Here is a 23,538-nt window from a genome sequence, read left to right on the forward strand (position 1 = left end):
ATCACTAGCCTTTTGAAGAAGAATGCTACGATTTATTGGTGCATCTATTGTTTGGCATTACCCTTCATGCTTCCTTTTTTCTGGTTTCACTAATCACATTAGTGTTTAATGTGTGAGTGATTTTAATAATTTTGATAAAGCTGACTGAGATATTCCTAATTTTACTGCTGCTTCCCTTTGAGACATATTGCCCAAGTTTAATTTATGGTAAGTTTCTATAATTCGTAACTTATCTTTTACACTCAAATTTACTCTCTTTCTTGTTTACTGGCATTTTTTTTTTTTTTTTTGGGTAGTAAAATTTAAAACACAGTAAAAAAGATAACCATCAATCAATAACAAAGCATACGGCACACACAAATTGGAACTAACCTGACACATGCAAGTAAGATTAAGTTTAGATATAGAAATGAAGAGCAGATTTCAGTGAAGGAGAAACACATTTCACTTATAATAAAGTGAAAACAAAATTCCAGCTATTGGTATTTATCACAAATGCAATAAGACTGAGTTTACTACCGATTTATTGCACTAACAGAATGGCATTACCAGAAAAGCCCAATAAACCGGAAACTGCAAATTGTTTTTATTGTTTGATGGTTGTGACCTCCAGAACCGTGCTTTAGAAAAATAATTGATTCTTATAACTGAAGATGCAATTCTAATAAATGATACAAGTGTAGTGCATTTTATTGATTTGAATTGGTTCTATAAAATTTGATTCTATAAAGAGGCTAGTTCTAATAACCAGTGATCACTATAACAGCACTTACTGTATCAAGAGGTATTAGAACCTACACGCACAGGCTGAAGGTTGAGAAGATGAAAGAAGGTTGTTCCAGAAAACAGAAATTGAATGAATAAATAAGGAAGAAGAAAAGTTGGTTCTGTGAGTTTGAAGTTGGACAGTAAAAGGATATTGAACAATTGTGGCATATGTTCAGACTGCTCTGGAAGAGAGAGTGGGAACTATAGAAGCCAATTCAGAAGTGCCCAAGAAAGTATCTAAAGAAAAGGCATGCAGCAGAAACAGAATTTATATGATTTGGTTTGGTTTGGTTTTTAATGGCACATTGGCAGCTAAGGCCATAATGCGCCAAGTCAAGAATTTATATGAGATGGAGAGTCTCTGTTAGAGTTGTCATTAATTAACCAAACTACTCTCATTCAAAAGGAATGGAACCTAGAAGCCTGAGAGAGGTTTTGGAGGCACAACCCCAGATGCGGAAACAATATTCCATAGTAGGGCAGATTTGCAATTTGTACAGAGTGGACAGCTGTTTGTAAGAAAAGTAACACCAAGAGTGAAAGAGAAAGTCTAGTTTTTAGATGCAGAGGAAGCAATATTTATAATGTGCTTATGCCAAGAGAGAGATTAGAAGTCAGGATAATCCCCAATAGAGATATATGATCTTGATTAGAAATCAGTATCATCGAAAATCACCATAGGAGCAGAGGAATCCTTTTTGTGAGATATAAGACAGGACTCAGTTTAAGATTCAAATCAATTAATTTATCTTTATCCCACTGGAGAATTACTTAAAGATCAGCATTTAAAGAATTGGTAGTGGATATTCGAGAAGTTGAAGCTGTTTGTGCAGGGCATGGTTTCTCAAACTGGAAGGTGGAATACAATGTGCTATCATCAGCAAAACAACTATGCATAGGATTTCCAGTCAAAGGAAGAGAGTCACTAATATACAAGAGGAAACGTTAGAAGGTAGAGAGCCATCAACTAGCAGTGAGCAGTCAGATAAAACTGGATACCCAATTACAAGACAGTTGGCAAACCAAAGCCATTAGATGGAAGCTTATTTAGACCTTTATTCCAAACATGATCAAAAGTCTTTGAAATGTCAAGAGCAACTGCTCGAATTTCACTGAAGCTTTTCACTGAATTTGTCCATAGATGGGTAACATGCACCAGAATATCACCAGTGGATTGACACTTATGGAATCCATACTGACAATCGTTAATCAGATGGAAGGTTTCTAGATAGTTTAAGAGTTGGCAATTAATTGATTTCTCCATTACTTTAGAAAGAGTAGGAGTAAGTGCAATGGGATGATAATTGGATGGGAGGGATTTGTCATCCTTTTTAGAAACTGGCTGGATATGAGTAAATTTTCAAGTAAATTGGAATAAGAAATATTCCTTATTCCTGTGGAATAAGAAAGTGAAAAAAGGCAATACAAAACAGGAATAAGTTCAGAAGCAGAGGCTTTGAGAACAAGTTGAGAAATACCATCAGGATCCAGAGCTTTCTTAGCACTAAGATTGTTCAAAATCCTTCTGAGATCCTTTAACGGAAGACCACAGGAGGCACTGAATGGAGTGTACTGGGAATGGTAGTAGGTGGTTTACCAAGATCATCAATACACGAGTTAGAATAAAAGTAGTATGCTAGCAGATCAGCTTTATCTTTGGCTGAAGTGGCAATAGAACCATCTTGTCTTGAAGAGGTGAGAATAGAAATGGGCAAAAGTTGTGGCCAATAGCTCTGGCAGGAGATAAGAATGCTCGACTACCATTAGGACAAGAAGTATATTTTCTATTCTTAGCCTGTTTGAAATCTAGTTTGGACTAATTAATAAATGCTTTACAATTGTTGTGAGCTTTTGTATAGGCAGAAAATTAACCCGGAGATTTGGATATAAGCCAATTGTGATATGCAACATTATGATCTTGAACAGTTTTAGCACATTTATCAGAAAACCAAGGTTTAGATAAAGGATGAGATTTTAAGGTGGAGTGTGGAATAACGGATTTCATCCTTACAAGAATAATTTCTCTGACACAATCTGAGCAAATGTTCACATCAGAAGATTCGAAACAGTAATCTGACCAAGGAAAAGAAATCGTGCAGATTATCCCATTTTTCATTCTTGTAATTCCAAACAACACAAGGTTGAGAATAGTCACAAGAAAAAGGCTCCATTGGAGAAGAAGACTATCACCAAGTTGTGTACTCTACATCAGTTAGAAAATATTCCAAAATGTCAAACAGAATAACGTATGTTAGAACTGGTTGTACACAACAGTTCAACTTTAGAGGCTTATAAATGCAATTGGGAATGAATGTGCTGCAGCAATGTCATTTTCAACAATTACAATCTGAAATCAACTAGAGCTTCCATAAATATATATGAAACTTACCTTAAATTTATGAACACACACACTAATTCTCTTAATGACAAAATTTATAAAGACAAATATTATGCTAAATGTCAGCTTAGCTCTTTTTTAATCTCCACCAAAATGACTGCAGTTTTAAATTGTTGTGGACTTATTTCACATGGGTCAAGAGTGCTACCTGGATTCAAACATATTTAGCATTTCTAACTGCTGCAATAAAAAACATCAAGCAAGGTTCCTAGACAAAACTTTGTTACAGGTAGTCAAAATTACAATTTTCTTAGAAATTCAAGGTTCATTATTCTATTATACCTCAAGGTTCTGATGAACCGTGAGGTATAATAATATAGATGTTTCATTAAAAGATAATATTACTGTGTACTTCATGTAACAATTTTACTTATCTAATGTAATGGATATTAGTGACCTTTTATAGTATATTTTATTATAATGTGGATAACTTATAATATGGGTAGTATTCTGCCCTCACCCCAATGTTTGCATGATTTCTATATTTTACTGTATTTTTCTTTTTATATAATTCAGAAACATACACCGATGAGCCAAAACATTATGACCACCTACCTAATATGATGTTGGTCCTCCAAGTGCAGTCAAAACAGCTTGTTCTAAATTGTCTTGTGGTACCTGGTACCAACACGTAACCAGCAGATCCTTTAACTACTGTAAGGTCTGTGTTGAGACGTTGCAGATTGGAGTTGCTGTTCCAACACAAACCACAGATACTCGATGGGATTGACGTATGGGGAATTTGGAGGCCAGGGCAATACCTGCAAGTCTTCCTCATGTTCCGCAAACCAGTCTCGAACAATCTGGGCAGTGTGGCATGGCACATTATCCTGCTGAAATACGGCACCACTAGAGGGGAAGACCGTTGCCGTGAAAGGGTGTACCTGGTTAGCAACGATGTTTTTAGGTAGGTGGTAGACGTCAGAGTGCCCGGCACATGGATGACTGGACCCAGGGTATCCCAGCAGAACATCGCCCAAAGCACGACACTACTGCCATCATCTTGTTTTTGTCCCACGGTGCATCCAGGTACCATCACTTCCCCAGGTAAATGATGTACACGTACCCGGCCGTCCACACAGTGCAACAGGAAATGTGATTCATCAGACCAGATGACCTTCTTCCAATCACTCAAGGTCCAGTTTCAATGCTCGCATGCCCATTGTAGGTGCTGTCACTGGTGAACCATGGTTAGGATGGGCACTGCGGCTATGAGGCCCCATTTTCAACAGAGTTCAATGTACTGTGTGTAGTGACACATTACTCCCATCACCAGCATTCCAATTACCAGCGAGTTGCACCACAGTTGCCCTTCCATTGCCACGTACCATCTGGGAGAGTCTTTGCTCACCTTGAGCATCAATTAGCTGTGGTTGTCCAACGCCTTGTTGGCAGTTCGTGGGTTCCCCCCTCCTTGGACCACTTTCAGTAGGTACTAACTATGGCTGACCGTGAGCACCCCACTAGCTGTGCCGTTTCGGATATGCTCTAACCTAGTCATCTAGCCATTACAATTTGGCCTTTGTCAAACTTGCTTAAGTCTGCTGCCTTTCCCATCTAAAGGTCAAGAGTAACACCGATTAACGAGCTTAGTATCAGGTGTTTTTTATACAGTGTCTCGAGCCGTGCACGCACCATAGTTCACCTGCAATTGCATCAATTTGCATAACGACCTCGCTGGTCATAATGTTTTGGCTCATCGGTGTATGTTGTAAAGGACACTGTCAATGAATCAATTAAAGCTAAAAATTCATATAACTGACTAAAATTAACATTCAACACTAAGTATTAACCCAACTGAAACCAAATATTAAATTTACTAATAAAGCCTTGAATATCTTGTGGACAACTGTGATCAGGCCAATCGGTATACTGGATATGCCACACAGCTCTTTGACTTCGAGATGGCCCATGACTAAGTATCAATGAACAAGTTGTGTATGTACAGGATGACATGCTGTAATTCCTAGTTATCTGAAACTGAATAATAAAATCGATTAGAGTAGTGATTGAAACAAACCACTTCAAAAAATCAAACAGAATAGATTGTAAACATACTTGAAACGTTCCATCATATCGCAATTTTTTTTTAATAAAGATAATGTCTTCGTAAAGCACGATTATATAAATCTTGTAAAATTCCAAATCTCAAAGCTATGTTATAAGCTTTTGCTATGAAAACTGAAATGTTCTGACTTTATAAAGACATTATTAATGAATGTTTCCATTTGTATTAAGTGATCCAAGGATAAACTAGTTTTGCCTAATACTACATTATGTACTGGAAAGTAATTTGTTTCCAAGAATCATACTAGAGCGGCTTTCTAATACTTTAGACTATTAGGAGTAAATAGAAAGTAGTTATGTAACTTTGTCAGATCTCCTGGATTCAAGAATGCTAAGATTACTGCACGAAGCTACATTTTTGGTATATTTTACTCTATAAATATTCTTTATACAAATAGAGTAATTGGTATACTGCTATTTTCCCAAGGTGCTTCAAATCAAGACAGAATGCACCGGTTTCACAGGAGGTAGCTATTGTTGGTGACTCTGTTTTCAGAGAAATATATTGTGCAAAAAGGATAGGCAGAGCAGGGTATGTCTGCAGGAGCAAAAGTATATACATTAAGACCCCTGTATCCACAGGGGATACGTTCCAAGATCTACCGGGATGGCTGAAACCACGGATATAAGCGAACGTGATTTTCTTGTACATACATACATATAATAAAGTTTAATTGATAAATTAAAAACACAGTAAGACATTACCAACATTAAACATGGTAATAATAAAGTAGACTCTCAAGTTACTGGGATTGGATTAACCTGGACACTTCAAGACTTCAAATAAAAAAAAAATAAAAAAAAAAACTCCAGAAATCATAACACTCAAGTAATAACTAGGATAGGTATAAACAGATATTTTGTAAGTCGTAAATAAGCGACAAGAACCAGTGTTATAAGTGGTCATTGGGAGATTAGTGTACCTATTATCTTGCAACCCTTCACTGTCTTCACACCTACCGCTCAAAACAAAAAAAACCCCCAAAATGTTTAGTTTGATTTAGTGCGTTGCGTCGATTGCTGTGTTCCGTCGCACTGCAAAAGGACAAAATTTGTTTCGTTATTTATGTCAGGGATGTTGGATTTTTTTTATAGTAACTTTTTTTTTTTTTTTGTTTATAAATCACGAAAATGATGGGCAAACGCAAGAGTTGTGCTTTCAAATTAAACAAAAACTTGAAATTATTCAAAAGTTTGAAAATGGTGCATCTGTTAAATCTCTAAAGAGCCATTATAATGTTGGTGGCCAAACCTTATGCGACACTGTAAAAAAAAGAAAAGCTATTTGATTTTTAAATAAAAATCGACATCATAAAAAATAAAAAAGGAAGCATCGTATTGGACACGCGAGTAGTACGTGTTAAGTTTTTTCTCCGTGGTTAACCGCACGTAACTGAATCAGCGGATACGGGGACACAACTGTATCTTTTAAGGACACAAAAGGTGATATACACACATTGGCACTAATGATACTAAGAGTATGAGATCTGAGGACTTACTGAACACATAGGGCAATGTTGGAAAAAAAAAGTTGCAAGTTAGGATTAAATTTGAAAGTGTCTGCAATCCTGCCTAGACACTATACGAGGGAGTACATGTTGAGAACCTTGTCAATCAATTCGACCCTGGAGAGAGTTGCACAGCTTCCACTGGAACATGAGCAGCCGAAATCAAAGAGTCAGGGATTTTAAACCCTGCTGTGAGTCATAATGGAACAGATAAATACATGAACTGTGTTAAAGTAATTAAGAGTAAGAACAGGTGCATGAATACTTGCATGTATACTAATGGTAGGAGTGTAGTAAATGAATTTGAAATACTGATTGAGTCATCAGATGCACACATTGTAGGATATCAGAGACATGGTGTCACTCAAGCATAAGGGATGCAGAATTTGAATATGGAGAGTACAATGTATACACAAAGGACAATGCACCTCTCCAGGTCTTGCGGCATTGGGGGGGTTGGTCCCAAACTCCGAAATAGAATGGACATAGTGCATAGTATATAGTGTTTCCTGTCTAGAGGCACTGAAGGTTCCCCTCAACTCTGTCATAACTTTGTGATGTAATACAAACTCTGCAAAGGCCAAATAAGGTGTGTATTGTGTAGTACAGCATTAGGTTATGTTGCTTAGCTTAGAAGCCCGTGGAGCACCACCGACCCTTAGTTTCCATCCTGGATGCGGGGAGCTGGGCCAGGTAAGTAAAAACTCATAATAGCTCTGGTGGGATGAACCATGGCATTGCCTGAGCTTACTGGGGCTCAACCCAGTAAGCTCAGGCAATGTAACTGATTGTTCTGCCTGTTCTCCAGACCTTAATCCATGTGACTACTTTCTGGGGAAAACACCAAAGATAAAGTTTACCAGTGCAATCCAAGGTTCTTGGAACAACTGAAATCATTAATTCAACATCACATTTTGATGTTGATCATGGTTCTATGACTGCCAAATACAAAACAGTAACTTGTAAACTCCTCTGCATGTGACTATCCTTGATTATAAACAGAAAATTTATTTATTTATTAATTTTGTTACCACTGACAGAATACTGGATGCAATTACTTCCAGGGACTTCCATCTTAGCACAACCCTCACAGTATGCATAACTTGTAATTCTGCTTCACCACTTGATTATGGTCAACTTGGAAAAAACCACAAAATTAGACTGAAGAGGGGAATAGAAATCAGCTGTGAAAAATTACTAAGATTTGTGAAAGTGATAATAATAAGAGAAAAGAACAATAACAAAATTGTGCACTGACAATTCTATTACTTCCATTATTTGGAAGGATCCATAAAATTTAAAAATATACTATTGGAAACACAAAAAACTGGAAAAGTGTGTATGCTATTATTATTATTATTAGCCATATGGTGCAAGGAAGACTGAGGCTTATGCTACACCAGCCAAAAAAAAATTTGAGTTACCCTGTGTGTGTGTGTGTGTGTGTGTGTGTGTGTGTGTGTGTGTGTGTGTGTGTGTGTGTGTGTGTGTGTGTGTGTGTGTGTGTGAGAGAGAGAGAGAGAGAGAGAGAGAGATTAATTCAGTTTATACATAATTTGTTGTTTTCAACATGCTTCAACAAATTCAAGTAACAAAAATTGGAAGAAAAAGAAACTGAAAAATAATGCGCATAATGTGAAAACTGGATAATTGCATACAGTTCATTATGTTTTATTTTAAAGAGCATACTTTATGCTCTTTAAACTGCTTCTCAAAATATATCATACCTGACAATATCCTACAATTTCAATCAAAACCTCAGTCTGTTTGCTAATATACTTGTATTAAAGCATAATATAGGCAGGTAAGTTGAGAAACTGTGGCAAAAACTTGTGGAAATAAGAATATTCTGAGTTGTGATGGAACTGTTTTAATGGTTTTAAACAATTTTATACGCTGCTACCATCATCCTTCTTTAACTAAGAAAGCAAAGAAGGCAGTTTTAGGCAGAAAAAAGAGATTATCTGCAAATCCTTGCCACAGACAGATACATTGATCAAATAAAGTAAAATCTCATTAATTCGATTTACAAGAGATGTTTATTTTATTTATTAAAAATTCAACAGCACATTAATCTCTGTTTAACTCATTTTAAATAAATGAACCTGTCTTTTTCTTGGCATCACCTACAAATTCTGACACCATGTCCCATATCCCTTCATCAGTATTATTTAAGATCAGAAACAACATCTGTCTCAGCAACAATGGCACCTAGAAATTTTGTTTGGGGGAGAGGGAATTGTACGTTCAACACTGATAGCTTTCACAAGTGTTAGCATGTGTTTAGTAGAGATGTAGTCGTTCAAGAGTTATTTTAAATCAATCTATACTATTATTACATTATTAATATTTATTGAGTCCTGCAGTATACCTCTCCAAACTGGATTGTGTTATTTTTATTTTCTTCCTGTGGCCAGTAGGGGTGACACTTTTCTCTTCCTTGTTCCTGTAAAAGTCAAACAAAACAATAAAATTTATTCATCAATTTTATATTAATAGAGTGAAGAATAGACTTTTTTTAAAATTGAAACTTAATTAACTTTCTCTTTTAGCATATTTTTAGATTGCTGTTCAATTAAATGAGTATAATTATTATTATTTAGGATCAGAAAAGCCAATTAGTTCTATACAGTGTCATTATAAAAAGGGAAAAAAATTAACTTTATTTTTATTTACTATTATGTATCAATTTATTTTTATTTTTTATAATTTTACACAAAACAAAACAGTTTGTGTTATTACAAATGCATTATGGAAATGGCAAAAATTTTAAATTATAGCAATAACAAAATATAAAAAAAAAACAAAAAAAAACCCATCTTAAAGTCAGATGCAGCAGCTTTGAGAATAATGATATCCTGCACTATATTAGGGAATACTTCAGAACACAAAAATAATATTAAATATGCTTGGGTAGTATGTATATTTAATATGTATATGAAGAATGATATAGCAGGGATTACACTATACTGTGTTGAGGTTGAATGAAATTTTGGCTGAGACCGTCTTGGCTCCTCTGTTGCTAGAGCATTGAAAGTTTAAACAAAATGTGATAATGTGAAACGGGATTAAATAACTTCCTTCCAATGAAAAAGCAAACTGTTCAGAGGAACTTCATTTCTGTTAGGAACCAAAATGCTACAATGAACAAAAAATCTAAGGGATGGGATTTTTCATAGCGTGGCCTGCACCTATTAACAGAAAAGACTATTTCTATGTTCAGGATATGCTTGAATAGAAGGATATCCCTTCTATTTAAGCATATCCTGACTATAGAATTTTTGCTGATGCTATCAGGGTTGTGTTCGGTGGTTCAGAAAACTGCAGGTTTTTTCTTTCTGCAAGCTGGGGGACACACAGACTACTAATTTAATGGCAACCATAAGTAGAGGCAGAACTGATGGGAGGCAGTTACGCTGTATCAGAGTTACTAAGAGCACAGACAAACAAGTACTCAAGATGTGGCCTTACCCAACAGAATAATTACCTCCTTACCTATGCTGGCAAAATTCCCATTTATCATTGATAAGACCCTCATGAGCTTTCCTAGCAATATTCTCCACACCACCCAGACAATGTCATGTTGGACTGACAATTACATTCAATTGGTATACAATAAATATTCATGTTGACACAGAGAGGATAAATTTTTTAAATAGTAAAATAAAGTCTGCTTATACAGAAAAGGAAGGAAGATGCCAAAAACCAGTGAAATAGCATATTTCTTTGCAGATTTAGGGTCTTTCATAGTGAAAAAATTAGCTTATATATAAATCCAATAAGTATTATATAGGTATTAACTTATATACAAATGCCAGGAGCACAGTAAATAAATTTGAAGTACTTGTTAAATGCTAACATAACAGAAATATCAGAAACATGGTGTTACTCTGATATAGGCGGATGAACTAATTAGATGTGACAGAGAAGAAAAATGCATGGGATACATATAAATTAACATGTGACCCAGATGCCTATGATAGATAAGCTGGTTTGTAACCAAGTTACAAAGGAGGTTAGGCAGGCGAAGGCAGATTACGATAAATCTTTGGCAAAGGATGCAAAGAAAAACAGCTTACTTATGCAAACTCTAGAAGGAAGGGGATGAATCAGATTGGTCCACTCGATATCGATGGTTCAACTGTTGATGATCCTACTCAGGTAGCTAACAAACAATGAATATTTTGCATCGACATTCACACATGAGGAGTTATTCATGGAGGGGAATGCCAGAGGTAAATTCAACTCTGGCAGTAAGCTAGATAATCTTGTAATTAGTGAGGGTAAAGTGGAGGAGAAATTGTTGAAGATAAAAACAAGAAAGGCACCTGGGGTGGATGGAATCTATCAGGTTATATTAAAGGAGGCGGAAAATGAAGTAAGCAAACCCTTAGCCTTAATTATGAGAGCTTCCATGCACTCAGGGGAGATACCCATGGACTGGATCAAAGGGAGACAGATAATTACAGACCTGTTAGTTTAATTTCTGTACCAGGGAAAATAATGGCGGCACTGGTAAAAGAAGCATTGCAGGATCATCTAGACAAGACTTCAGTTATAGCTCGGACACAGAATGGGTTTGTTAAGCGGACGTCTTGTCCGACTAATTTGATTGGATACTATGATGTAGTCACAAAGGAACTGGATGCAAAGAATAACATTGATATCATATATTGGGATCTTAGAAAAGCCTTTGATACTGTTGCACATGGAAGACTGCTGCACAATTTGGAGCAGTGTGGCATTGGAGGCAAATTGCTGCTATAGATAAAGGGGTGGTTGAGTGGGAGAAGACAGAGTGGTAATCAGTGCACACTGCTCTTCGTGGACTAATGTTATTAGTGGAGTCCTCCGGGTTCAGTGTTGGGTCCATTGTTGTTTTCTGTATTTATAAATGATATTGATGATGGTATATCAGGTTTAATGTCCAAGTTTGCAGACGATATGAAGGTTGGCAGGGTTGTTAATGACACTAATGACAATACACTGCTGCAATGGGATCTAGAAAAGTTGAGCAGATGGGCTGAGAGGTGGCAAATGATGTTTAACATTGACAAATGTAAAGTACTACATATGGGAAGCAGTAATCCCAGAGTAACGTATCAACTCTGTACACACTGACAGTGGTAGAGAATGAAAAGGACCTGGGGGTTAATTGTGCAGGCAGATATGAAGTTTTTTTGAGCAGTGCAGATGGTCTGCAAGAGTAGCTCATGGTGTCTTGTCAATGATATACAGGAATTTTTCTAGTAGGGATAAGGAGGTGATTATCGCTTTGTATAAGGAAATGGTCAGGCCACACCTTGAGTACTGTATACAGGTCTGGAGGCCTCATTTTAAGAAGGATGTAGAGCTGTTGGAATGAGTACAGAGAAGATTAGTGAATCTTCTTCACTAATCAAAAGGTCAACAAGATTAGTGAATGGAACAAAAGGGTTGCTCTTACAAAGAAAGGCTTAAGTTTTGCAAATTACAGTGTCTGGAGACTAGGCACGTGCGAGGTGATCTGATTGAGGTGCATAAAGCCTTGAATGGTTTGAGCATACTCAATGTAGATGGGATTCTTTCTCTTGCTCAGAATAATCATTTGAGAGGGCATAAATTCAAATTGAGGTAAGACAGATGTAGGATAGATGTGCGTAAGTTTGTCTTTAGCCAGCAGGTGGTTGATTGCTGGAACAAACTTCCATCTGTTGTTGTAGAAGTTGACAGCTTAAATAGATTCAAGGCAGAACTTGACAAACATTTCGAGTGAGTGGATGGGTGAAATAAGGGGGTTTTTTTTTGACTGATGCTATATAAGCTTGCTTTCTTGCATCATGTGCCTCTGCTAATGCTAATGCTTAGCCAATACTTTCTCATAATCTTCTTCACAAAGGAGATTAGGCAGGCAAAGGCAGATTATGAGAAACCTTTGGCAAAGGATGCACATAAAAACAGGAGAGACTGCTTCTGTGTAAACTCCAGAAGGAAAGGGATGAATCAGATTGGTCCACTGGATACTGATGGTTCAACTGTTGATGATCCTGCTCAGTTGGCTAACAAACTAAATAAGTATTTTGCATCTATATTCACACATGAGGAGTTATTCAGGGAGGGGAATGCTAGAGGTTAAACTCTGGCAGTGAGCTAGATGATTTTGTAATAACTGAGAGGAAAGTGGAGGGGAAATTGTTGAAGATAAACATAAAAAAAGTACCCGGGGTGGATGGGATCTATCCAGTTATATTAAAGGAGGCAGCAAAGGAAGTAAGCAAACCCTTAGCCATAATTATGAGAGCTTCTGTGGATTCAGGGGAGGTACCCATGGACTGGAGATGTGCAAATGTGACCTCAATTCACAAAGGAAGATCAAAGGGTGACACAAGTAATTATAGACCTGTGAGTTTAACTTCTCCTCCAGGAAAATTAATGGAGGCACTTGTTAAAGAAGCACTGCAGAATCATCTAGACAAGACTTCAGTTATAGCTCGGACACAGCATGGTTTTATTAAGGGAAAGTCTTGCCTGACCAATTTGATTGGATACTACGATGTGGTCACAAAGGAACTGGATGCAGGGATTAACTTTGATATCATATATTTGGATTTTAGAAAGGCTTTTGATACTGTTGCACATGGAAGACTGCTGCACAAATTGGAGCAGTGTGACATTGGAGGCAAATTGCTGCTATGGATAAAGGAATGGGTGAGTGGTAGAAGACAGAGAGTGATAATCAATGGACACTGCTCATCGTGGACTAATGTTATTAGTGGAGTCCCTCAGGGTTCAGTGTTGGGTCCATTGTTGTTTTCTGTATTTATAAATGATATTGATGATGGTATATCAAGCTTAATGTCCAAGTTTGCAGACGATATGAAGGTTGGCAGGGTTGTTAAGGACACTAATGACAGTACGCTGCTGCAACAGGATCTAGAAAAGTTGAGCAGATGGGCTGAGAGGTGGCAAATGAAGTTTAACACTGGCAAATGTAAAGTACTACATATGGGAAGCAGTAATCCTAGAGTGGCGTATCAACTCTGTGGTACTACACCGACAGTGGTGGAGAGCGAAAAGGACCTGGGGGTGGTTGTGCAGGCAGATATGAAGTTTTCTGAGCAGTGCAGACGGTCTGCAAGAGTAACTCATGGTGTCTTGTCAATGATATACAGGAATTTTTCTAGCATGGATAAGGAGGTGATTATCCCCTTGTATAAGGCAATGGTTAGGCCACACCTTAAGTACTGTATACAGGTCTGGAGGCCTCATTTTAAGAAGAATGTAGAGCTGTCAGAATGAGTACAGAGAAGGGCAACAAGAATGGAACAAAGGGTTTCTCTTACGTAGAAAGGCTTAAGTTTTGCAAATTATAGTGTCTGGAGACTAGGCACCTGCGAGGTGATCTGAGTGAGGTGTAAAAAGCCTTGAATGGTTTGAGCATGCTCAATGCTGATGGGATTCTTCTTCTTTCTCAGAATAATCACCTGAGAGGGCATAAATTCAAATTGAGGAAAGACAGATGTGCGGAAGTTTGAATTTAGCCAGCAGGTAGTTGGTTGGTGGAACAGTCTTCCATCCTTTGTTGTGGAAGTTGATAGCCTAAATAAATTTATGGCTGAGCTGGACAGATATTTGGAATGAACAGAGGGGGTGAGATGGGAAATTTTTTTTTTTTTTTTTTTTAGCTGATGCTGCATAAGCTTGCTTTCTTGCATCATATGCCTCTACTAATGCTAATATGCAACCTTGGCCTCCCCGACCTTATTTGTGGTACTATTACAGATCAACCTGTACCTGTTGTAGGCTTCAGTACTTTTCATCACTCTGTAAATGTCCCATGCTATCTTTTTCTGCTCTTCAGTCATCCATTTTGGCATCCTCCTCCTGCAATATTTTCTTAAAGGTATGTAAGCATTCATGGCTTCTGTGATTTTTGCTTTAAAAGTATTCTATAATTCAAATGTATTTAGCATCCCTCAGCAATTCACAGCTGCCACACAGCACCTTAAACTGTCAATGTTCCCTCTTCTGAAGTTAAACCCATGCCTTTACCTTTAACTATTGTAACATCTTTTTTCATCTTTGAACTGCCAATTGCACATTCATTTCCTGACAATGGTTCCTGTACTTTAAGCTCTGTGATGTCATCTGATTTATTACTAATAATCATGTCAAGAATATTTGCATCCCTAGTACTTTCTCTAACATGCTGGTACAAATAATAATCATCTAGTTTATTTAAAAAAAGATTTCCCCATTGCGAGTTTCCCTTCCATTTATTCCAATAAATCTGGGGCAGGCAGAAGTCATCACCCATAATAAGACATTTATGCTTGCTTGCCCATTCCATCTGCCTGTAAAGATTATCATCATATTCTTTGCATTCTTCTGATCTGCAGATTTCTCTCATTCTCATTCAAAGAGAATTCTCATTCTCTTTGCTTCCATCTACCTCACACCACACAGATTCTATGTTGCCAGCCTTAACTTGAGATTCAGAAAAAGCTCTTTTCATGCTCAGGCTGCTTTTGATAAGAAGCATGACCCCTCCAACCTTCCTATCTTCCCTAAACACATTATAAATACCGTAGTGGACTTCATCACCAATTTTCGGTGGTACCACATCTCTGTTAGCCTTACTAAATCAGCATTAGTCGTCCTAACCAGTTACTGGTAAAATATCTCCAACCAGAGTTTCTGTAAATTCAGAAACTTTGGTTGGAGACTATGATATAGTTTTAACTAGACAAATGAGGAAACTGAAATGAAGACAGTAGCAATGAAAGAGTATTTAATTAACAATGCAAAAGGTAATATATGTAATTCCAATAATATATTTGGCAAGAAAAGTAGAGTTCAACAGTTCATGTTATTGTTACTGCTATCGATGTAACATTATATTAGTTTTGACAGTTCATTAGAAAAATGAAAGTGATTGCATTAAGAGAAGTGGGAATGTCTCTCAAAGATTAATGGAATATTTCTGAGAAATGCTTTCAGTTCCTTTAAAAGTTCAAGATAAAAAAAATAAAAAAACATGCTTTTTTACATTTTGTATGTGTGAATTTACATAATTTTTTTTCCTCATATTTTTCATTTTTCTTATTTTGTATTTTTCTTTTTTTTGGGATTAAAAAACAAAACAAAACAAAAAAACTGTGTACATATTATTACATACAAAAATTATAGTTTGCCACTATAATTTTTGTATGTAAGAATATGAACACAATTTTTTAAGTTTCATTATTTATATTATTATTAGTTATATTACAGGCAATATGAAATATATGAAACATTACAGACATTCCACTGAAACTGATGCATGAAAAATTCATACATGGAATTTAAAACTTTAATTCTTCTTATTGTGGCAAAGTGCTCTGCAGTTTCAAATTAATGAGCTTATCCATAATGGAAATATTAAATTACTTTTGGTAAGAGCCAATTATTTTTGCATGTATTCAATCAAAACTAAATTTTTCCAACCTTGTATTTCCATACCTGAACTTCCGTCAACATGACAACTACACTGATCTGATGTTCCCAAACCATCTGCCAGAAGGAGGCTACTGTATTAGGTAACGGACCTTGTGCTGCAATGTAAAACCTTTGGTTCCCACCCACAGTGATCTGGAAGTGAAGTTATTACAAAGGTTAAGTACACAAAGAAGTAAACTACAGCCAATAAAATTAATTTAATTAATAAATTATAATTAGGATATTAATTTGTTATAGTTACAAAGACTCTTCAATAAACAGTATAGAGATAAATAATAATATAGTTAATTATATTATTCTTTAAAATTAATTTTTTACCAAAAATTTGAATTTAATGAATTTTATGATATTCACTTTTCAAATCCATATTGAAAAGTGAATCCACAGTTAGATGTGAAGCAATTAAAAGGGTAAAAGAATTAAATTTGGATAAAAGAATCTCTATAGAGATTCTTTTATTCAAATTTAATTCTTTTTTTTTTTTTTTTGGGGGAGCAGGCAGATTCTTAACCTAATTAATTTCTTTTACCCCTTTTAACTGCTTCAACACATGAGAAATTGTCACATAAAATGACATTATTTCATCATAATGTCATTTAAGATTAATATTAGGAAAATAATATGAGCATGAATTAACTTAAATTTGAATTATACAAATTACTTGGTAAAGCCCACCTTGTATAACATAAAATGGGATGTCTGATTAATGAGCAAGTTAATCAGTCAATAATGAAATCATTAATATATGATTTAATGAATGCTGACAAAATATGTCAAAGCACAATACCTGTGATACCTAAATGACAATAACATTTGATAAAACAGCTAGATTTTACAATTTGACACTAAAATAAGTCTTAGAAGGTATATTATGAGAGCATCCTTGGACTCAGGGAAGATCCCCACGGACTGGAGATGTGCCAATGTATCCCCAATTCACAAAGGGGGGATTGAAGGGTGACACGGGCAATTACAGACCAGTTAGTTTAACTTCTGTACTAAAATAATGAAGTCAATGGTTAAAGATGCATTGCAGGATCATCTAGAAAAGACTGCAGCAATAATTCAGACACAGCATGGGTTTCTTAAGGGAAAGTCTTGTCTGACAAATTTGATTGGATACTATGATGTGGTTTACAAAGGAACTGGATGCAAAAAATAATTTTGATATCATATACAGGAAACCCTTGATTAGTGCGGTTAATGAATCCTTGAAATATACCGCACATATTAAAACCGCACTAATCAAACTTAAGAAACAATGGGAATAATTATAATGAATCCTTGAAAATTATGAAATTGTAAAAATATATTTTTTCTTACTCAATACGTACCTATAATGCACTGCATAGTTCTTAAATTATTAAGGAATAAATTTAAAAAAAGATAGTATGATTTAAATTTTATTTTTTGCAAAAAAAACTTATCTAACTTCAATTGAACAGGGGTAGCTTTCTTCCTTTCCTCCATGATTTTGCGATAACAATCAATTTGCTTATCTAACCCTCAACGAACGTTCATGCTTCTCTCTGCATCTGGATCAATCTCTAGTATGAGTTCTTTTGCTTTTTAAAGTGTATTAAATAGTTCAAGTTTTTTGAATGAAATTTCTTTGGGAGCAAATTGCTTTTCTTCTGCTTCATTTTCGTCTTCTTCCTCGTATGCATGTTGATGCTCAATTTCAAGAAGATCGTCGTTACTTAAGTCTTTTGAATGCGATTCCAATAATTCTCTAACATTTTCTGAATCTACTTCCTCAAAGCCGAGGTCTTTTCCAATTGTAGTAATTTCATCAATAACTTTGTTGACAGGATTAATGAAACCGCAAAAATCATTTGCGCATTCAGGCAAAAGATTCTGCCAGACAGCTCTCATGCAGCTGTTCGTCATTTCTTCCCACGATTTGTGTATGTTCTCAACTGCTTCTTTAATATCATAATATTAAAGAAGTTTAATATTAATAATAAAAGAATAAAAGAATATGAGTTACCAGAGCAAATTTCAATTTCAGAGTGGTATGGGGTGCTGCTGTCGAGCATTTTGGAGTCGATTCCCATTCATTTAAGTTAGAAGACCCTGGTGAGTGCGTATCACGTATTTGCCGCTTTAGGCGCCGTTGTGAGTTGCCAAGCACCGCAAGAAAAAAACAGCGCACTAATCAAATTTGATAACGCATATATTAAGGGGATAGTATCAAAAAAATTTTGCGCACTAATTAAAACCGCATTGTTCAAAACCGCATTAATCAAGGGTTTCCTGTACTTGGATTTCAGGAAAGCTTTTGACACTGTTGTGCATGGAAGACTACTGTACAAATTGGAGCAGAATGGTATTAAGGGTAAGTTGCTACAATGGATAAAAGGATGGTTGAGTGGGAGAAGACAGAGGGTGGTAATCAATGGGTGCTGCTCTTCGTGGGCTAATGTTATTAGTGGAGTCCCACAGGGTTCAGTGTTGGGTCCATTGTTGTTTTGTATATTTATCAATACTATTGATGAAGGTATATCAGGCTTAGTGTCAAAGTTTGCAGATGATACAAAGATTGGCAGGGTTGTAAATGACAGTAATGGCAGTGTGCTACTGCAACAGGATCTAATAAATTTGGGCAGATGGGCTGAGAAGTGGCAACTGAAGTTTAACATTGACAAATGAAAAGTACTGCATATGGGTAGAAGTAACCCCAGAGGAACGTATCAACTGTGTGGTACTACACTTAGAGTGGTAGAAAATGAAAAAGACCTCTGAGTAATTGTGCAGTCAGATATGAAGTTTTCTGAGCAATGCAGACAGACTGCAAGAGCAGGTAATAAGGTTTTGTCAATGGTATACAGGAATTTTGCTAGCAGGGAAAAGGAGGTGATTAACCCTTTGTATAAGGCAATGGTCAGGCCACACCTTGAGTACTGCGTACAGTTCTGGAAGCCTCATTTTAGGAAGGATGTAGATTTGCTTGAGCGTGTACAGAGAAAGGCAACAAGATTGGTGAGGGGAATGAAGGGATCCTCTTACCAAGAGAGGCTCAAGTTCTGCAAATTGCAGCGGCTGGAAACTAGACACCTGCGAGGTGATCTGATTGAGGTGTATAAGGCCTTGAATGGGTTGAGCAAGTTGAATTCTGATGGGATTCTTCCACTTGCTCAGTTACGAACCTAAGGGGACAAATTCAAATTGAGGAAAGACAGTTGTAGAATAGATATGTGGAAATTTGCCTTCAGCCAGCGGGTGGTTAATTGCTGGAACAAATTTCCGTCTGTCATTGTGGAAGTTGATAGATTAAATAAATTCAAGGAGGAACTGGAAAAACATTTAGAGGGAATTGTTGTGTGAATTTTTTTTTGCTGATGCTACATAAACTCATATTCTTGCTTTCTTGCATCACATGCCTCTTACTATTATCTTAGAAAAATAATCAGTAGAACTATCTTTCCTTTTATAACAATATTTGTTATATAAGGAAGTAAAACTGTAGTCGTAGTAATGGAAAATGATGCAAGAATGTAAGCTTATATAGCAGTATAAAAAAAAAAAAAAGAAACCCTTTACAGTTCACCCAGCCATATGCTCCAAAACTTTGTCAAGCAGTCTTTTATGTGCAACTCTATCAAAAGCCTTCCTGAAATCCAAGTATACGATGTCAAAATTTTTTGCATCCAGTTCTTTCAATCAATAATCAACTACTAGCTGTCTGAAGGCAAACCTACACACATTTATTCTAAGACCATCCTTCCTCAATTTGAATTTATGTTCCTTCATGTGTGTAATCTAAGCAAGGGGAAGAATCCCATAATCATTGAGCTTGTCCAATTCAAAACCTTAAACACCTCAATAAGATCATCTTGCACCTGCCTAGTCTCCAGGTGCTGACAAGATCTGAGTAAAAATTAGAATCAGATTTAAAATAATAGTACAACCAAGGAAAAGGAGTAGAAATCATGCAGAGCATCCAGTTTTTCATATTTTTAATGCTAAATGACACAATACAATGCTCCAATGGAGCTTCTGTCCTAGGAAGAGCACCAAGTTGTGGTCTCAGTTATCTATAGTAGGGGTGGCCAACGAGTTGATCGCTATCTACCAGTCGATTGTGGCTTTAATTTTGGTTGATCACGACGAATTTTAAATATACGGTCATCCCTCGATTTGCGTGGTCAGGTATACTACCAAAATTTTATATTGTGCAGCGGGTTTCGCTACCTGTGTGGTAGGTAGCGAAACCTACCGCGCAGGTAGCTATTTTTTTTATGAAGTTTCAAAAATAGGAATGAAGAGCAGATTTTGAAAATTTATTTTTGTTTTTTTTTGCATGATTGAAGATTTCGCTGAAGGAGAAACACATTTCACCATAATAATGTAAAATCTCACAGACTTCAAAATCTTCACAGCTGTTGGTATTATTGCAAATGCAATAAGATTGAGTTTACTACCCATTTATAATTAGATTGTACAATAAACCAGCAAATTGTTTTCATTGTTTTATGGTCGTGACCTCCAGAAATAGCTTTAGAGAATTATCATAAAGGCGTTCAAAACTGATTCTTATAATGATATAACCAAACAGAGCAATAAACAGTGGTGTTTGTCCAGTTATTTTGGAAACAACTTCCTCATTTGGGAATCCTCTTCATCAATTATCCTACGTTAGCTGTTCAGACAGAATATTTTTCCGGTTCATGCAACTTAAAGTGTTTTATTCGGTAAGCATTGCTTTTGCTGATTTAAAAATGGACAGTATTTATATGTTAATTTAATACCTTTTGATTTAAAATGAATATTACGAAAAAGAGTAAAACGTATCATTTTCATCAGGAGTGGGAACTAGAGTACTTTTTTATAATGGTGAAAGAAAAATGTTGCTGTTTGATTTGCAATGCTTCTGTGGCTATACCCAAAAAAGGAAATTTAGAAAGGCACTTCAACACACTCCAAGGAAAATCACAATCAGATTTTCCGCCTAATAGTGACCTTAGAAATAATATATTAGAACTTAAATCCAGATTATTCGCACAACAAAATTTCTTCATGACACCTAATTTACAATCTAAAGCAGTAACTGTAGCATAATTTAAAGTGTCATCTTGCAAAAAAATGCAAATCATTTTCTGATGGTCAATTCATCAAAGACGAATTTTTAGAAATAACAGATTCTCTTTTTGAAAATTTTAAGAACAAAAATGAAATTAAAAGTGCCCTTCGAGATCTGCAATTATCTCGAAATACTGTGATGTGACGCATCGATAAAATGAGTAAAAATGTGAGCCAACTATTGCGTGCTGATATTGCTAATTGTGTGTCCTTTTCTTTACAACTGGATGAATCTACAGATGTCAGTGATACAACTCAGTTGCTCGTTTTTATTCGTATGGTTTTTGATGATTCTGCCACTAGAGGAGAAGAACTGATGGGCATGGTTTCGTTAAAAGAAAGAATTAGAGGTCTTGATATCTTTAACCCCTTCAAATATTTTATTGAAAAAATTAAATTACCACTATTTAAGCTCGTATCAGTAAAAACAGATGGAGCTAAAGCAATGATGGGGCATCTTAATGGATTCATCGCATTGTGCCAAAAGGATGAATTCCCAGATATTTTGAGTTACCACTGTATCATCCACCAACAAGTGTTAGCCATCAAAAGATTAAATACTAAAAGTGTTATGGACATTGCCTTCAAAATCGTGAATTCTATCAGAGGACAATCTGTTCAAAGGAGACTTTTCAAAATGAAACTGTAAGAAAATGAACCAGATGTGATATTACATAAAGATGTGAGGTGGCTGAGTTGGAGTAAGTTTCTACAGAGATTTCAAAATTTGCTGAATGAAATTAAAAAAATTGTAGATCAAAGGGGAGATGATTATCAGCAGCTACAAGATACAGAGTGGTTCTGTGATCTGGCTTTTTTGGCAGATTTTACCAGTAAATTAAGAGATCTAAATTTGGAATTACAAGGAAAAAATAAAAATGTGGGTGACATGATTAGTAGTATTTCTGCACATAAATATCAATTTTTGGCAATGGCTAAGGATCTCAAATAAAAAAAATTCGACCATTTTGCAAATATGCAAGATCATTTGCAAAAATATCCTGTTTTTGAATTTAATAGTGAGAAATATGTTTCTGAAATTGAGAATGTTGTGGATGATTTTGAAACCAGATTCAGTGATTTTAAAACAATTGATGACACTGATGACTTATCCATTTAATGTCTACTTAGATATGTAACAAATTGCAGAAAAAAAATCGCTGCGATTTTTCACATGGAGAAAATATTACTTGAAAATGAAATTATTACACTGCAAAACGATATCTTCCTAAAAGCCAGATCATCAGAAAAAGAGTTTTGGAAATATGTTTGCCGAGAAAAGTACCCAAATGTAAAAAAATGCAGTGCACTTTTAAATTCTTGTTTTGGTTCCGCATATAGTAGTAGTGACATGTGATGCAAGAAAGCAAATGTATGAGCTTATGCAGCATCAGCCAAAAAAAAAAAAAAAATCACACCATTCCCTCCAAATACCTGTCCAGTTCCTCCTTAAATTTATTCAACCTATCAACTTCCACAACGACAGATGGAAGTTTGTTCCAGCAATTAACCACCCGCTGGCTAAAGGAAAATTTTCGCACATCTATTCTACATCTGTCCTTTCTTAATTTGAATTTATGCCCCCTTAGGTTCGTAATCTGAACAAGTGGAAGGATCCCATCAGAATTCAGCGTGCTCAACCCATTCCAGGCTCTATACATCTCAATCAGATCACCTCGCAGGTGCCTAGTCTCCAGCCACTGCAATTTCAGAACTTAAGCTTCTCTTGGTAAGAGGATCCCTTCATTCCCCTCACCAATCTTGTTGCCCTTCTCTGTACATGCTCAAGCAAATCGACATCCTTCCTAAAATGAGGCCTCCAGACCTGTATGCAGTACTCAAGGCGTGGCCTGACCAATGCCTTATACAGAGGGACAATCGCCTCCTTTTCCCTGCTAGCAAAATTCCTATATATCATTGACAAAACCCCATGACCTGCCCTGGCAGCCTGTTGCATTGCTCAGAAAACTTCATATCTGACTGCACAATTACTCCCAAGTCTTTTTCATTTTCTACCACCTTAAGTATAGTACCACACAGTTGGTACGTTTCTCTGGGATTACCTTCTACCCATATGCAGTACTTTGTATTTGTCAAGGTTAAACTTCAGTTGCCACTTCTTAGCCCATCTGCCCAAATTATCTAGATCCTGTTGCAGTAGCACACTGTCATTACTGTCATTAACAACCTTGCCAACCTTTGTATCATCTGCAAACTTCGACACTAAGCCTGATATAC

At 36.1% G+C, this 23,538-nt stretch overlaps 1 protein-coding gene across 1 annotated transcript in view; it reads right to left on the bottom strand.

Annotated features, from left to right (window-relative positions):
• Pez (protein tyrosine phosphatase non-receptor pez) overlaps positions 1-23,538 on the bottom strand; it is a 297,962-nt gene that overhangs the window by 33,934 nt on the left and 240,490 nt on the right. The window contains exons 19-21 of the mRNA XM_090370791.1: positions 16,222-16,350; positions 9,113-9,187; positions 4,987-5,146 (exon numbers count right to left, since the gene is read on the bottom strand). Coding sequence (XP_090226917.1) covers positions 4,987-5,146; positions 9,113-9,187; positions 16,222-16,350 — 364 coding nt within the window. The remainder of the gene's footprint in view (positions 1-4,986; positions 5,147-9,112; positions 9,188-16,221; positions 16,351-23,538) is intronic.

Source organism: Mastigoproctus giganteus, chromosome 3 (assembly GCF_048544385.1).
Source record: "Mastigoproctus giganteus isolate SK-2022 chromosome 3, ASM4854438v1, whole genome shotgun sequence".
Lineage (NCBI taxonomy): Eukaryota > Metazoa > Arthropoda > Arachnida > Uropygi > Thelyphonidae > Mastigoproctus > Mastigoproctus giganteus.